Here is an 18390-nt window from a genome sequence, read left to right on the forward strand (position 1 = left end):
TTTTTGTCATTTTTGTCATTTTTGTCATTTTTGTCATTTTTGTCATTTTTGTCATTTTTGTCATTTTTGTCATTTTTGTCATTTTTGTCATTTTTGTCATTTTTGTCATTTTGGTCATTTTGGTCATTTTGGTCATTTTGGACATTTGGTCATTTGGGTCATTTTTGTAATTTTTGTCATTTTTGTCATTTTTGTCATTTTTGTCTTTTTTGTCATTTTTGTCATTTTTGTCATTTTTGTCATTTTTGTCATTTTTGTAATTTTTGTCAATTTTGTCATTTTTGTCATTTTTGTCATTTTTGTCATTTTTGTCATTTTTGTCATTTTTGTCATTTTTGTCATTTTTGTCATTTTTGTCATTTTTGTCATTTTTGTCATTTTTGTCATTTTTGTCATTTTTGTCATTTTTGTCATTTTTGTCATTTTTGTCATTTTTGTCATTTTTGTCATTTTTGTCATTTTTGTCATTTTTGTCATTTTTGTCATTTTTGTCATTTTTGTCATTTTTGTCATTTTTGTCATTTTTGTCATTTTTGTCATTTTTGTCATTTTTGTCATTTTTGTCATTTTTGTAATTTTTGTCAATTTTGTCATTTTTGTCATTTTTGTCATTTTTGTCATTTTTGTCATTTTTGTCATTTTTGTCATTTTTGTCATTTTTGTCATTTTTGTCATTTTTGTCATTTTTGTCATTTTTGTCATTTTTGTCATTTTTGTCATTTTTGTCATTTTTGTCATTTTTGTCATTTTTGTCATTTTTGTCATTTTTGTCATTTTTGTCATTTTTGTCATTTTTGTCATTTTTGTCATTTTTGTCATTTTTGTCATTTTTGTCATTTTTGTCATTTTTGTCATTTTTGTCATTTTTGTCATTTTTGTCATTTTTGTCATTTGTCATTTTTGTCATTTTTGTCATTTTTGTCATTTTGGTCATTTTGGTCATATTGGTCATTTTGGTCATTTTGGTCATTGTGGTCATTTTGGTCATTTTGGTCATTTTGGTCATTTTGGTCATATTGGTCATTTTGGTCATTTTGGTCATTTTGGTCATTTTGGTCATTGTGGTCATTTTGGTCATTTTGGTCATTTTGGTCTTTTTGTCATTTTGGTCAATTTTTATCATTTATATCATTTTTGTCATTTTAGTCATTTTAGTCATTTTGGTCATTTTGGTCATTTTGGTCATTTTGGTCATTTTGGTCATTTTTGTCATTTGGGTCATTTGGGTCATTTGGGTCATTGTGGTCATTTTTGTCATTTTGGTCATTTTTGTCATTTTTGTCATTTTTGTCATTTTTGTCATTTTTTTCATTTTTGTCATTTTGGTCATTTTGGTCATTTTGGTCATTTTGGTCATATTGGTCATTTTGGTCATTTTGGTCATTTTGGTCATTTTGGTCATATTGGTCATTTTGGTCATTGTGGTCATTTTGGTCATTTTGGTCATTTTGGTCTTTTTGTCATTTTTGTCATTTTGGTCAATTTTTATCATTTTTGTCATTTTAGTCATTTTAGTCATTTTGGTCATTTTGGTCATTTTGGTCATTTTTGTCATTTTTGTCATTTGGGTCATTTGGGTCATTTGGGTCATTTTGGTCATTTTGGTCAATTTGGTCATTTTGGTCATTTTGGTCATTTTGGTCATTTTGGTCATTTTGGTCATTTTGGTCATTTTGGTCATTTTGGACATTTGGTCATTTGGGTCATTTTTGTCATTTTGTCATTTTGGTCATTTTGGTCATTTTGGTCATTTTGGTCATTTTGGTCATTTTTGTCATTTTTGCCATTTTTGTCATTTTTGTCATTTTTGTAATTTTTGTAATTTTTGTAATTTTTGTCATTTTTGTCTTTTTTGTTTTTTTTTGTCATTTTTGTCATTTTTGTCATTTTTGTCATTTTTATCATTTTTGTCATTTTTGTCATTTTTGTCATTTTTGTCATTTTTGTCATTTTTGTCATTTTTGTCAATTTTGTCATTTTTGTCATTTTTGTCATTTTTGTCATTTTTGTCATTTTTGTCATTTTTGTCATTTTTGTCATTTTTGTCATTTTGGTCATTTTTGTCATTTTTGTCATTTTTGTCATTTTTGTCATTTTTGTCATTTTTGTCATTTTTGTCATTTTTGTCATTTTTGTCATTTTTGTCATTTTTGTCATTTTTGTCATTTTTGTCATTTTTGTCATTTTTGTCATTTTTGTCATTTTTGTCATTTTTGTCATTTTTGTCATTTGTGTCAGTTTGGCAATTTTGTCATTTTTTTCATTTTGGTCGTTTTGGTCATTTTGGTCATTTTTGTCATTTTGGTCGTTTTGGCCATTTTGGACATTTTGGTCATTCTTGTAATATTTGTAATTCTGATCATTCTGGTCATTTTGGTCATTTTTGTCTATTTTGGCAATTTTTAAAATTTTGTCGTTTAGATCATTTTGGTCGTTTTGGCCGTTTTGGTCATTTTGGTGATTTTGGCCATTCTGGTCACTTTGATAATTTTGGTCATTTTTGTCATTTTTGTCAATTATGTCACTTTTGTCAATTTGGTCAATTTGGTCAATTTGGTCAATTTTGTCAATTTTGTCAATTTTGTCAATTTTGTCAGTTTTGTCAATTTTGTCAATTTTGTCAATTTTGTCAATTTTGTCAATTTTGTCAATTTTGTCAATTTTGTCAATTTTGTCAATTTTGTCAATTTTATCAATTTCGTCGATTTTGTCAATTTTGTCAATTTTGTCAATTTTGTCAATTTTGTCAATTTTGTCAATTTTGTCAATTTTGTTAATTTTGTCAATTTTGTCAATTTTGTCAATTTTGTCAATTTTGTCAATTTTGTCAATTTTGTCAATTTTGCCAATTTTGTCAATTTGGTCAATTTTGTCAATTTTGTCAATTTTGTCAATTTTGTCAATTTTGTCAATTTTGTCAATTTTTGTCATTTTGGATATTTTAGTCATTCCGGTCATTTCGGTCATTTTGGCCATTCTGGTCATTTTGATCATTTTGGTAAGTTTGGTCATTTTGGTCAATTTGGTCATTTTGGACATTTTGGATTTCTTTGATAATTTTGGTCATTTTTGTCATTTTGGTCATTTTTGTTATTTTTGTCATCTTTGTCAATTTAGTAAATTTTATCAATTTTGTCAATTATGTCACTTTTGTCAATTTGGTCAATTTTGTCAATTTTGTTAATTTTGTCAATTTTGTCATTTTTGGTCATTTGGGATATTAAAGTCATTTCGGTCATTTCGGTCATTTTGGTCATTTTGGTCATTTTGGTGATTTCGGTCATTTTGGTCATTTTGGTCATTTTTGTAATTATGGTCATTTTGTCATTTTGTCATTTTGTCATTTTGGTCATTTTTGTAATTTTGGTCATTTTGTCATTTTGGTCATGATGGATGTTTTGGTCATTCTTGTATTTTTTTTTTTCATTTTTCTCATTTTGTCAATTTTGTCATTTTGGTCATTTTGCTCATTTTAATCATTTGGGCCATTTTGGTCATTTTGGGTTTTTGGTCATTTTTGTAATTTTTTTCATTTTTGTCTTTTTTGTAATGTTTGTTATTTTTGTCTTTTTTGCCTTTTTTGCCATTTTTGTCATTTTTGTCATTTTTGTCATTTTCGTTATTTTTTATGATATTTTGTTCATTTCAAGTGTTTTTTTAATTCAATAACGATTTTTTAGCGCATGTTTGCACAGGTCCGTTTATACGCCAATTAACAAAATATATTTGATAGGTTTAGAAATTCGTTATGACTTTTAGGGTGGTAAACACAAAAAAAAAAAAAAATAGAACAAATAACATAAGCTTACCCCAACAAAAATGGTTAAAAACATTCAAGGAATCATGTAAATAGAACTCTGAGAATCTGTGATCCAGTCCGGGATATAGTGATCTCAATTCTTACATTTTCTACAATTATTTTATTTAACTAAAAAATAAATTATCTACCATAACATAGTTGCAAACTTACCGTTTGGCTCTGCAAGTTGAGATCGCTGTCCGAGCTGGCGATGATGGTATCGCTGCTGATCGAGATCCCAGAATCTGGCGGACCTTCAATCGACCGTGGCCGTGACGAGAAACTGTCGATCTGTGTTGTTTGAGTTTGATGATGATGAACAAACGTTGTTCCGTTCATGAAAGATGAGGAAGGAAAAGGAGTAGAAAAAAATAAACACAAATTAGCAATGGCTTCCAGGCAGGTGGCTTATGATGATCATTTACAGATTATGGAGTGCTTCGGTTTTTCTTCTTCTCTGGTTTGGCCGGGCGATCTTTTTTTTACCTACCTTCTCTTGGGTTGTTCTTTGTCTTACCGAAAACCCCATTTCGTCGACGGACGATTCGGTGAAGATTCTGGGTCGTTATGCAAGTTTAATGCCCATTTGTCGAGTTCTTGCGAAAGATGCCGCTTGGCGGGAACATAAATCATTTCTATTTTTTTTTCTCGTTGCAATCATGTGAGTTTTTTCTAAGCGACCACGCTGAATGGAAGGTGTTGATGAGAACGAATTAAAGAGTTTTTTTGGTTCAACCTTCCAACATGTAGCCGTTCTAAAACGTTGAACGCCGAGCGGAATCTTCACACCGGAGAATAGATATGTTTTAATCAACTGCAAAAATGTTCGTAGAGAATCGTATATCTAAATAGCCAACGGCTTGGCTAAGGAGCGAAACGTTTTTTCCTCTTATCACTTAGGAATAGGATGCATCCCCATCATCTTGAGATGTTGGGGATAGTGCAGGAACATTAACCGGCTAACGGGATCGAAAATGAACATTTCATGCTGCTGGTCGAAAATTGAGGTTATTCAACAGAAAAACTTTGATTGGTGAAGGAAATCCAGACCAGAACTTTCACTATAAATCATGTTAGCAGGGAGAGGGAGAGAGAAAAAGAAAAAAAAATACCAATGGCAGCACATAAATTTCAATAAACGAGCCATCTAATCAGAACGGGGATGAAACTGGGTTTTGCAATCAGTTACAGATTGGATCAGAATTGAAGAAATTAAAGTAGAAAGTTATGATTCATGACCTAATGAGAAATAAAAAAGAAGATAATATAAATGGAACATGGGCATAAAACAATGAACGGTATTAAAACTTTTGGCAACAAATTAAAAACCTATGGCCGCAATTTTGAATCTCGAACAAGGAAAAGCAAGTCAAGAAGCCACACATAATTTTAGCTATTTGTATGGAAGTAGAATCATAAAATAAAATACATTACTAATGATAACAAAATCTGACGAGATTGAGGTAGGAAAATAAAAATTTATGTTGCAAATAAAATCTGGAAATAGTTGCCGGAAACCTAAAGTCATCATGAAAAAGTGAAACGGTTTATTCTTAAACCTATGATCAGGAACAGATAAATTACTGATAATTACTGATAATTTATTGGATACGGATCAAGATATGCTCCAGGATTTGGGTCTGTATTTTGATCTAATAATGATCAGGTTTGAGATAAGATCAGCATCAAGATCAAGATAAGAATCAGGATTGGGATCAAGACCAAGAGAAGTATCAGGATCAGGATCATGTTCTCAATGAGGATTATAAACATGTTCAGGATCAGCATTGAGATTTGCAACCGGATCAAAATAAAAATTCCTAGGTTCAGAATAAAAAAAACTTCAGAAAAAAAACCTTGAAGGTTGGGAAGTAGGCGTTGCCTTGCAAGGATGTCAAAATTTATGCTCCAAATGTAAGAAATGGTATAAATACATTAAATGGTATAACGTGGAGTCCAGCTGATTATAACTGAGAATGTGAATATTGTGAACTTATCGTGAAGTGCGTTGTATCAAATGGGAAAATCCCGCGAATATTTCATACACCGGAGAGACATGAGAAGCGGCAAAATGGCTTCAGAAATTTCGGTTGCAATAGGTTCCCGTATCAATACATCAGCTCTGTTCCTGCCAACAACAGACGAACTACAGATCCGAATCAGTGAAAAATGTATCCTCTCGATGACAACTTTTTCGGTGAGATCCAGCCTTTTTACGTTAAGTATTAGTTCACCCATCGGATGAATTAATATATTAACGTAAAACTACATGAAAGCATTTGCGTAGCATCACCTTTTGATCTCTTCAATAATTCAGAATTGCCGGAATTTCAGTTTTTAATTTCAAATTAAGATTTGAAAAACAAATAACAAATGAAATTCAAATCTAAAATTGAGAATCAAAGCTACAATCAGAGAAAACGCAAGAATTGTTAAGTTCATTATTCATATTTCTAATGGTTTACCTTACACAAAGATCTCGAGTTTTCAGAGAAACCATAAAACTCTAGAAACAACACAAAAATCTCATTGAATTGATTTTCTATTGTAAAACATGGAAAACGATAAGATTTAAAACATAGAAATTTTCATGTTTAGAGAATCATTCAAAGAACTTCGCAATTCAACAACGAGAATATTTTTATTATGAAAATAATTTGAGAATGGACAGTTGCAGATGGTATGTTGAAATCAGCACTCAGAAGAAATCCTATTCTGAATTCCATAAGACACGTCTCATGAACCTTTTTTCTCAAAGGTAAGTTTATTTCGCAAATTCTTAATGTTTATGAATTTTAAAAATATTTTGGAAATATTCATAGTCTTTAAATTTTCGAAATTTTTGTCCACACTTTAGCTTACTGGCTGACTAAAACCGAAAGGCCCAGAGACCGAAACCAGTAGCGGATTTTCCAAAGGTATTTCCGCACATCAGCCAACAAATAACGTGTCTGCTGATTCTGTGGGAGAATGTTATGTCCCATTACGAGGATAGCGAACAAATGATCTTTTTTTATTTTGTTTTTTGGACAATTTCAACCGGAATAAAATTGCTTCTGTGGCCATCATTGTGAAAAACAGATTGATAAAAAAGGAATAAATTCAAGAAATGGGACTCAAATTACCAATGTCCAAAATCCATTTTTATGACATTTCCTGCTTTTTGAAAACAATCTTACAGAAATTCCAAATGTTTTAACAAAATCATAAGATTATCTTATGAAAAACCAAACTTCCACTTTCAAAAGATGTTCATCCAGAAAGTTCATATCAGTCATAAGATAATTTTATAAATTTCCTTAATTTTTCTTATGGCGCCAGTTCATAAGAGAATCTTATGGTATACATAATAGTATTTTTCTGAGCGAGGATGTTTAGTTCAGAAGAGGAAAATTTCAAAATAAAAGGCCCTTTAAATCAATAGCTTAACACTTCGGTTAAATCAGTTGGAAAAGCTTACATACAGTACCGTTCATAATTGTATAGAAATTGGAAGCACGCGCACTGTCACGTCGACTTTGAACTTCCAGAACTTTTTACTCAGATGATATTTTTTGATCAATTTTTTTGCGTTAGATAGATCAACTATCACACTATTATATCACAAAATTTGAGCTTTCTGGAGTTTGTGTGGCCTGAGAAACAGTAATTCTACGAAAATCGGACTTTTTGGACTTTTCTCACTCAATTTGCAATATCTCTGAAACTACGCTACAATTTTTATTGAAATTTTGCATAGTGATTGTTGAAATATAAAACTAGCATGTCCGAAGTTTTCGAAAAGTTCTATTGATGAGATCAAAAGTTACGCGAGGTGCAATATTTCAGGCATGGATCTAGAAATGCGATTTCTATAGAATTTTGGACGAATGTTTCCATAGGAAAATCATATTCTCTGTTTAACAACCAGTAAACCTATTTCAACCGAAAAATCACATCAATATCGCGAGATTCTGATTTCAAAACACATATGGGTAATTTATTCCATTTTTTTTTTCTTCATTGCTTTTGCCAGACATTTTTTGTCTGATTGGTGGAGGAAACAATATTGTTCTCATGAATCGTCCAAAATTCTATAGAAATCGCATTTCTAGGTTCATGCCTGAAATATTCCACCTCGCGTAACTTTTGATCTCATCGATAGAACTTTTCAAAAACTTCAGACACGCTAGCTTCGTATCTCAACAATCCTTGTGCAAAATTTCAATAAAAAATGTAGCGTAAATTCAGAGATATTGCAGTTTGAATGAGAAAAGTCCAAAAAGTCCGATTTTCGTAGAATTACTGTTTCTCAGGCCACACAAACTCCAGAAAACTCAAATTTTGTGATATAATAGTGTGATAGTTGATCTATCTAACGCAAAAAAATTGATCAAAAAATATCATCTGAGTAAAAAGTTCTGGAAGTTCAAAGTCGACGTGACAGTGCGCGTGCTTCCAATTTCTATACAATTATGAACCGTACTGTATATTCGTATTTCAAATCTAAGACTAAAACTAGTATGGAAAATTTATAGAGAAACTTAGTACGGCGAATTGGTCTAATTTCAACAACTACAGTAGTTTTTTTTAAGTTCGATTTTATTTAAAGTTGATTTTCTCAAAAAAGGGTGCAGAGTTTTCAAACTAACGTAAATTTCTCCAATGATTGAAAAATTCATTTGTTATCTTTTTAAGTTGATATTTTTCGGTGATTTTCGAATCAAATAATTACAATTCTTTTACGTTTCGGCCTACTGGGTGATTTCAGCCATCTTCAGAAAACTGTATTTCGATAAAAATATAAAAACTTTAAATTAACACACTTTATGACTTGCAATTATTTCACTTTTTCGCACTTACAAATTGTGTCGCCGCGTGCTTCCGTTACGGCTGTCTTACTTAATTTGAATCCAAACTCTTAACTGCTTCTAACAGCTGGTGTCCAGCATTCTCGGCGTCGGTGTCGGCGTCGTCGTGATGTCGGCTGGAGTCCTCGTGTTTGAGGTCGTCGTGTTTGAATTAGTTTGGATTTTGAATTGAGGCGTCTCTCTCAGTTTTTTTAATATTGAACTATATATTTTAGAGATTTCAATGGAATCTTGTTTGATATTTACTGCATTTCCTTTCTTTAGTTTAATGTGTAATGTTTCAGCTGTTTTCCTTTTTCCTTCTTGATTTACTCTCTCTAAAATATAAGCTTTTTCGAAATTAAACTTGTGATTTTGTTCTAGGGCATGTTGTGTTAGTCCTGTGGCTCTGGCACTTTGCTTGAGGCTTGTTTTGTGGTTTTTAATCCGTTTTTCCAAAGTTTGTGATGTTTGGCCACAGTATTCTTTCCCGCATTCACATGGAATCGAGTAAACCACATTTGTCTGTTTGAATTTTGGTATTTGGTCTTTGGTTTTGGTAAATAGGCAGGTTTTGATTTTGTTAATTTGTAACACATGAATTTGGAATCAACTATGTTGTCCATTTGACTCTAAGTGGCCGACTTACTATCAGCTGCTCTAACTGCCATCTGTTGGTTAATAGAAGAACTCCTGAGGCTAAAAAGTTTCCTACCTACTGAGTTCCGCCAGGGATCTCATTCAGATTTTCTAACGATATCTAAAAGGCAAAAGATGGGCTTGTTAGCGGGAAATTTGATGAAGGTCGTGGTTCCTCCCAAAAAGATTGTGTGGGAGAGGAGATCAGCCCCATGTAGCTTAGGGATCAAAAGAGATGAGAAGAGAGGAAACTTCAACAGCATCCAATGCCTTCGGGCATTGTTTGAAGCAATGGGGTGTTCATTTTCTTTGTTGGAAGACCGTCAGCTCAACTGATAGTAGAGTCAAAAGGTGTGGTGCCGTGCAACTGTTAAGACGCGCTAAAGTAAGTTTGCAATTTTAAGGAAGTTTTTAATCAGTTTATAGATTAAAGATTTTATTTATAGGCTTCCTAAAGCGTTCTGATTGCTCGAAAAAAATCAGAGTTCGATAAAAAGCAAAAATAAAATTGTAAACCGAATCGAACATTGTGAGTCAAATTACAAAAAGATATGTGAAGAGACATGTGTTTCATGAACCTCATTTTTTATAGTCAGATTTTTCTTAATCGAGCGAGTATGTGCATCACATTCATCGGTGCATATTATTGAAGAGTTTGAGGTAAGAAAATATCGGCCTAATAATTGTACAAAAGTGACTAAAAATTGTATATTTAACGTTGAACAGGTTAATCCCACCGTTCAACGTGGGTGTAAATCTAGAGTTCCCAAAATCAACAACTTTTGGAATAAAGCTATGTATGAAAACCTCATCTGATCGCTTGCGTTGGTCACCCTATTGCTGAAAAGAAAAACGTGGCACTCATCCATCCCCTGGTTTGACTATACGACCAAAGAGTTACTGGTTCAGGCAATTTTCCCGTGGCAATTCCGGTCTCAGGTGGCGCTCGACAACATTTCCGCCTCCCTTCCGTTACTACTGCTACCGCGTGGGCGGTTCTCGAACTAAAAGCGTCGTCAAGTGATAGAGCTTCCATCTTATAAAAAGCTCTTCATCGGAAAAGCTGAATCGCTAAATCATCGCAGCCTCGACCAGGGATGCCAGGACTCCCGGAAGGAGATCCACAAGAAACAGGTTTGATAGCTTGTAAGGGGAAAAGTGTTTAAAAAGCTCAACCACGTGACCTTACGTACTGATTGAGATATTAGGCCAGACCGTTTTTTTTTGTTGAATGGTATTTATGCTGATTGGCCTATTTTGAGGAAGGGTTGACGAATCTTCCGGGACGGGATCGTAGATTTTTTTGAATATTGCACTGCTTTGAGATTTCCTCTTCGATTATCCTGGGTGAAACGTTAGGACCCTGAGAGGGAGGCTTAAGCCGGGCACCCTTAAAGAACGCCTCCGCAGCCTTCATTAACGAAGGTGGCGCTTAAGCTGCAGAGTGTTGGGACAAATTCATTCGTTACATTTTGGCGCCCAACGTGGGGCCTGATTGAAATAGTTGGCATATTGGTGTGGCATTTTAAATTGGTTTTATAAATTCTTTCAATTCGAATTGATTGAAAAAAAAATTTATTTTGGTTAGATTTTTAATTTTTTTTTTCGTAGCTTTATTGTTTCTGAATTAGCTTTGTATTTTTTAGTTTAGAAGTCTTGGATTGATTTATTGAGCTTAAGCGGATTGAATTTTCAGTTCTATTTCATAGCTATGTTTTCGTAATAATATAAGTATAATTTTGGATTAATTTTATAAATTTTAATTTCCTTATTTTCTTTTGCATTGATAAAATGGAATTTTATCGGATGAATGTGAACGATTTAGAAGACGATGAAATCAATTATGAGTTGTTACTTCGCGGTCAGCCTCTAGAAGGCTCTAACGAATCTCTTAAACGAACCTTACGGAATTTATTACGCGCGGAAATAACCGGTCAAACTCTTAGCACTCCGGATGGTGCATTGGAAGGTGACATAAATTCGATCCCTTATAAACTTCAAGAAATAGAACAACAGTTATCAAGAGTTGGTTCTAAAAACTGTTTAAGTCGATTAGTTCACTATCATCAAAGAATCCATCGTTACGTGACTCGCGATCGGACTCAAACGGAAAACAAAAAGTTACTCTTAGATTTATTAAGACGTATATCGACGAAATATTTCCAAATTGACTTCGATTCGTTACCCTTGTTTAAACAGCGCGTGTCGGAAAAAACTCGAACTGAAAAAGGTGCCGCAGACTTAATCGACTGGAAAAATTCTACTGAAGTCGGACCGGAAGCGCGGGAATTCAACCCTGAAGATGAGCCATGTACCGGTGCTATGGGCCCGATAAGTAAACCGTTAACTAACACGATGCCAGAAGATAAGCCTCTTCCTAATCCATTTTCGACCTTAGGCGCGTATCCAAAGAAACCGTTTTTCCATACATTACCGGAAAGACGATGGAACGAGCTAGGAATCACCAAAGAAACTTTGAGCGCTAGGAAGAATGTTCAAAAGGTGAACTTCTTCACTCCTACTCCCGAACATTTCAAAAGGAGTGGAGACAAGTTAGATCAGCCCTTAGTAGATACGGTTGAAACATCGTTTAAGTACGGAATAAATGATGAGATTAAAACTCAACCTTATGTCCCTATTGATCCTCAAGCTAGTGGTTACATCCATGTGACCGAAGTCGAAGCATACATGAAAACGTATTTAGATGATTACTTTGATCAAAAACAACTGCAACAAAGATCTGTTCTAACACCGGAAGTAAAAAGACCATGCGTCCCTATTGGACAACTGGCTCAGCAGTTTCACCAGATGCAACTGTTGAACAAGGAAGTGCAACCCGAAGGGAAGCCTTTCTCCGATTCAAAATTTTCATACCCTTTCCAACTAGAAGCTCAGATGCCGAGCCACGCTCAAATTCCCCCTTCTCAACCCTTACGACAATCTCAAAATCCGTTTATACCAGAAGCTAACCCATGGAATAGTGGACTTGGTAGTCCTTTTATATTTTCTCCGCGTCCTAATACGTCATTTCACAATTCGAGGCCACGTGCTCAGTTTTCCGTTAGTGAAACTTACCCAGACCAACCCATCTTTCCAAATGCGAGACAAGAAGACACTTCCGGTTATGGTTACTTTCGACGTTTACCCCATCAGCAATGTAGTATCATTGAAAAGTGGCCCAAGTTCACCGGGGATACAAATTTGATACCAGTGACCGATTTTTTAAAGCAAATTGACATTTTATGTCGATCATATGCTATCAGTAAAATGGATCTGCGAATGCATGCTCACCTGCTATTTAAAGATAGTGCTTATATCTGGTTTATAACTTATGAAGAAAAGTTTCGTGACTGGGAAAGTTTAGAAGTTCATTTACGTAGAAGGTACGATAATCCTAACCGAGATCGTTTGATTAAGGAGGAGATGCGTAACCGCAAACAGAAACCGAACGAGCTTTTCAGCGCGTTCCTAACCGATATGGAGGTTCTAGCTCAGCGAATGATAAGAAAGATGCCCGAAGAAGAAAAATTTGAGCTTATTGTAGAGAATATGAAACTTTCCTACAAAAGAAGACTTGCGTTAGAAAATATTCTTTCGTTAGATCACTTAGCACAACTCTGTTTTAAATTAGACGCGATAGAAACTCACCTGTTCACAACCCCTGGATATTTGAAACCCACGATTAATCAGTTGGCTATGGGCGATCCTTTCGAATTCTTAGAACGAGACGAGGAGGTTTTCGCCGTCGAAAATTCCAAAAGAATGGATTCAAGAAATTTACCTCTTAGTGGAGACAGAAGAACCGATCAACCATCCTTGCAGACAGGAAAGTGTTGGAACTGTGGAACCACAGGTCACCGTTGGCGTGATTGTGGGGAAACTAAAAAAATATTTTGCCATATATGCGGTCATGCTAACGTTACTCCACCTAAATGTCCTAACCGCCATTTTGTTTCGATCAATGAAATTAATCACGAAGAAAAAAACGAATAAACGAGGGCCATGTAGGGAGCCTTGACCCTCTAGAAAATCAAGTTGAACCTCCCAATAAAAATTATTCGTTATTTAATCACTGTCTTCACATTGACACCAAATTTCATCGTTGCCCACATTTGAAAGTTCGAATTCTGTCAGAAGAAGTCGAAGGATTGGCTGATACAGGAGCAAGTGTAACCGTGATCAGCTCAGTCAAACTGCTTGACAAAGTTGGTTTGAAAATTCATCCTTTACCTATGCGTATATCAACGGCCGATGGGACCCCTCATAGCTGTTTAGGTTACGTTAATGTCCCCTTTACTTATCGTGCCTCTACACATATAATACCGACCGTTGTAGTCCCTGAATTGACCAAAGAATTGATATTAGGTGTCGACTTCTTGAAACGATTCGGATTTCGTTTAACAATTCCCTCTGAAATCCCCGTCTCTGGATTACCAGCTGAAACGAAGGAATCAGCAATAAATTTGAATCCTCTAACCTGGATCGAAAATTTTTATGGAGAAAGAACCGAAGGAATATGTTTTAGTCTCGAACCAAATGTACCGAACTGTATTAACAAAGAACTAGAAATTCTTGTTGACGAAAGTTTAGAGATGCCAACCATCGAAATTCCCGAATGCACCTGGAAAAATCCTGACGATATTACTACCGAGCATCAATTAACCGAGCTACAGAAATCAATCTTATTCGAAGCTGTTCAGGAGCTTCCTGCCACTCTAAATGGGAAACTAGGAAGAACAGCTATACTCGAACACCATATTGAACTTATTCCAGGTACAAAACCAAAAAAAGTCCCTTATTATCGTTGGTCTCCCGCGGTAGAAACGGTTATCGATCAGGAAGTAGAACGCATGTTAGCCTTGGGGGTTATCAAAGAATGCCATACGGCGGTTGACTTTCTTAACCCTTTATTGCCGATTAAAAAAGCCAACGGAAAATGGAGAATCTGCCTGGACTCGCGGAATTTGAATCAGTGCACAAAACGGGATGAGTTTCCATTCCCTAATATGATGGGGATATTGCAGAGAATCGAGAAATCGAAATATTTCTCCGTAATAGATTTATCTGAATCATATTATCAGATCCCATTAGACGCTAGTTCCAAATTGAAAACAGCATTCCGAACCAACAAAAATGTGTATTTCTTCGAAGTGATGGCCTTCGGTCTTCGAAATGCACCTGCGTGCATGCAAAGATGTATGTCGATCGTACTAGGTCATGATCTGGAGCCCTGGGTGTATGTATACTTAGATGACATCATCATTTTGTCCAACAGTTTTGATGAACACGTGAGACTTATACGCATAGTGGCCGAGCGCTTGAAAAGAGCCGGTCTTACTATAAACTTGGAAAAAAGCAAGTTTTGCAAGACCCACATTCGTTATCTGGGATATGTTCTGTCGGAGGAAGGTCTTTCAATGGATGTGAGCAAGATACAGCCGATATTGGATTATCCAGCACCCAAATCGGTAAAAGAAGTCCGAAGACTTTTAGGTTTAGCTGGATTCTATCAAAAGTTTATTGCCAGGTATTCTGAAATTGCGACACCAATAACGAACATCCTTAAAAAAAGTAAAAAGAAATTTGAATGGGATAGAGAAGCCGACGAGGCGCTGGTTCGATTGAAAACCGCTCTCGTAACGGCACCAGTACTTGCTAATCCTAACTTTTCCGAACCTTTTATTATCGAAAGTGATAGCTCAGATCTAGCTATAGGAGCGGTTCTTGTACAGGTGCAAGAAGGAGAACGTCGTCCCATCGCGTACTTCTCAAAGAAGTTGTCCAGTACCCAGCGCAGGTACAGTGCAACGGAAAGAGAATGCTTGGCGGTCTTGATGAGCATCGAGCATTTCAAACATTTTGTCGAGGGAAGCAGGTTCATTGTGCAAACCGATGCCATGAGCTTGACGTTCCTACGCACGATGTCCATTGAAAGTAAATCACCGAGAATTGCCAGATGGGCTCTAAAATTGTCGAAATACGATATGGTTCTCGAGTACCGGAAAGGCTCGGAGAACATCCCCGCGGATTTTTTGTCTAGGATCATCAATTCGATTGACGTTAAGAGTACCGATAGTTATACCGAAGGTTTAAGGCAAATGGTCCAAAAGTATCCATCAAAGTATCCAGATTTCCAAATCAAGGACGGACGAGTTTATAAATACGTTACGAATACAGCAGATCTACCTGAAGATTCAGATTTTCGGTGGAAAATAGTCGTCCCTACTAATGAAAGGGAAATCGTTTTGAAATCTATCCATAACGAGGCTCATTTTGGTTATTTGAAAACTTTAAGTAAGGTTCGCGAAAGATTTTATTGGCCCCGAATGGCTTCTGACGTAAAAAGGTTCTGCTATGCATGCTTGGTGTGTAAAGAGTCAAAGATTCCCAATGTAAATGTACAGCCAGTCTGTGGCAAACAGAAATTGTGTTCACGGCCATGGGAAATGATTTCCATGGACTTCCTTGGCCCTTACCCACGTTCAAAGAAAGGAAATATATGGCTTTTGGTAGTATGTGACACATTTTCAAAATTTGTCATGGTGCAGTGTATGCGTTCTGCAACTGCACCTGCAGTCTGTTCTTTTGTAGAAAACTTGATATTCAATTTGTTCGGAGCACCAGCAGTGTGTATCACGGATAACGCCCAGGTCTTTAAATCGACTCTCTTTATCAATCTTCTCCATAAATATTCGGTAACACACTGGAACTTGGCCGTGTATCACCCGGGACCCAACCCTACCGAGCGCGTTAATAGGGTCATTGTAACCGCGATAAGGTGTACCCTTAACCGGAAAAAGGATCACCGCGACTGGGATGAGTCTGTCCATCAAATAGCGCGCGCGATTAGGACTCACTCCCACGATAGTATTGGTTTTTCACCATACTTCGTCAACTTCGGACGGAACATGATCAGCAACGGAGCTGAATATGAACGATTACAAAGCGAAAATGAAGTAACGTCTCCGGGCCAACACGGGATCGAAATGGAAAAATTATTCAGACTTGTAAAAGAAAATTTGTCGAAAGCTTATAATCAGTATCAACGATCTTACAATACGCGAAGCAATGTAAATCATGTCTTTGAAAAAGGCGATTTAGTGTTCAAAAAGAACGTGAACCTTTCGGATAAATCCAAAAATTTCGTCGGTAAATTTGGTACGAAATTCGAAAAAGTGCGAATCCGCGACGTCCTCGGTACGAACACGTATGTGCTGGAGGATTTAACCGGGAACCGAATCGGCGGCGCGTATCACGGTTCTTTTCTGAAGAAAGCGTAAAAAAAAACTCGTATAGCTATGACGGTGCTATCGTCGGATGCACTTAACAACCGTAGAAAATACTTCGAAGTTTCTCCCACGAATTTTTCTAACGTCGAGACGTAACATAAAAGTTTTCCTCCGTTGATAAAGCCTTTCGATCACAAAATAATCGCTTATCCGTTGTTTACATTTAGAAACCAATCCATTCAAATAGCTCGCATATTTTTCCTATTCATTACTCATTAGTCCACTACACATTCATTCACATAAGATTCTTCTTGTATTTTTCACAGTCATTTCATTGTAATCCCTTTAGCTGAAATAGAAAATGTTAGCTGTAATTACTCAAAATACCTACCAGTTTATCGCATTTCCAAATTTTTTCTCAGAATAAATCAATCCATAGACCTAATCGTTTGATTGTTTAGATCATAATTGACGTTTCTAGCTCTGGGAGTGCCTGAAGCTTTTTAACGAAACTTTGCACTCAGTATTGAAACATTAGCTGTAAGCCATTAGGGTGACCAGAAATCATGTTTCTATAGTTGATAGGTGCTCAGATAATATCTGAGGTAAGATTGGAAAATCGTTTTTCTCAGTAAATGACTGAGGTAAGATATAATACGAATTTGGTCTACTCGAACGTTTTCGGGAATATGAAAGATGCACTAAAGCACTTAGCTCTATTTTTTTATTGGTAGTTATATTATTCAGAAGTATCTGAGGTTATTAGAGAACACTTACGTAATCGGAAAATATTTTGCTCAAAGATTTTTGAGAATATTTGAAAAAAAAAAATAGACAAAGTTTAAAAACCAAGAATCGGTAAAGGTATTGGTAAACCTTAGAAAAATAATTTATCTTAACAGTAAAAGTCACCAGATTTCAAGTATCCTGGACGTAAAACCTTAAGTTGTTGAGTTGTAATAAGATTGATCTTAAATTCAAACAAATAAAAATTTTGAAATTTTTAATTTCAAAATTTTTATTTCCCTACCTTGCTCGAAATGTAACACATGAATTTGGAATCAACTATGTTGTCCATTTGACTCTAAGTGGCCGACTTACTATCAGCTGCTCTAACTGCCATCTGTTGGTTAATAGAAGAACTCCTGAGGCTAAAAAGTTTCCTACCTACTGAGTTCCGCCAGGGATCTCATTCAGATTTTCTAACGATATCTAAAAGGCAAAAGATGGGCTTGTTAGCGGGAAATTTGATGAAGGTCGTGGTTCCTCCCAAAAAGATTGTGTGGGAGAGGAGATCAGCCCCATGTAGCTTAGGGATCAAAAGAGATGAGAAGAGAGGAAACTTCAACAGCATCCAATGCCTTCGGGCATTGTTTGAAGCAATGGGGTGTTCATTTTCTTTGTTGGAAGACCGTCAGCTCAACTGATAGTAGAGTCAAAAGGTGTGGTGCCGTGCAACTGTTAAGACGCGCTAAAGTAAGTTTGCAATTTTAAGGAAGTTTTTAATCAGTTTATAGATTAAAGATTTTATTTATAGGCTTCCTAAAGCGTTCTGATTGCTCGAAAAAAATCAGAGTTCGATAAAAAGCAAAAATAAAATTGTAAACCGAATCGAACATTGTGAGTCAAATTACAAAAAGATATGTGAAGAGACATGTGTTTCATGAACCTCATTTTTTATAGTCAGATTTTTCTTAATCGAGCGAGTATGTGCATCACATTCATCGGTGCATATTATTGAAGAGTTTGAGGTAAGAAAATATCGGCCTAATAATTGTACAAAAGTGACTAAAAATTGTATATTTAACGTTGAACAGGTTAATCCCACCGTTCAACGTGGGTGTAAATCTAGAGTTCCCAAAATCAACAACTTTTGGAATAAAGCTATGTATGA

At 35.4% G+C, this 18390-nt stretch overlaps 1 protein-coding gene across 5 annotated transcripts in view; it reads right to left on the reverse strand.

Moving 5' to 3' along the window:
- Positions 1 to 18390, reverse strand: part of LOC129751686 (guanine nucleotide exchange factor DBS) — a 361927-nt gene that overhangs the window by 94565 nt on the left and 248972 nt on the right. For all 5 annotated transcript variants that reach the window (XM_055747343.1, XM_055747344.1, XM_055747345.1 and 2 more), the window contains one exon: positions 3971 to 4090. In XM_055747343.1, coding sequence (XP_055603318.1) covers positions 3971 to 4090 — 120 coding nt within the window. The remainder of the gene's footprint in view (positions 1 to 3970; positions 4091 to 18390) is intronic.

This window comes from Uranotaenia lowii, chromosome 3 (assembly GCF_029784155.1).
Source record: "Uranotaenia lowii strain MFRU-FL chromosome 3, ASM2978415v1, whole genome shotgun sequence".
Lineage (NCBI taxonomy): Eukaryota > Metazoa > Arthropoda > Insecta > Diptera > Culicidae > Uranotaenia > Uranotaenia lowii.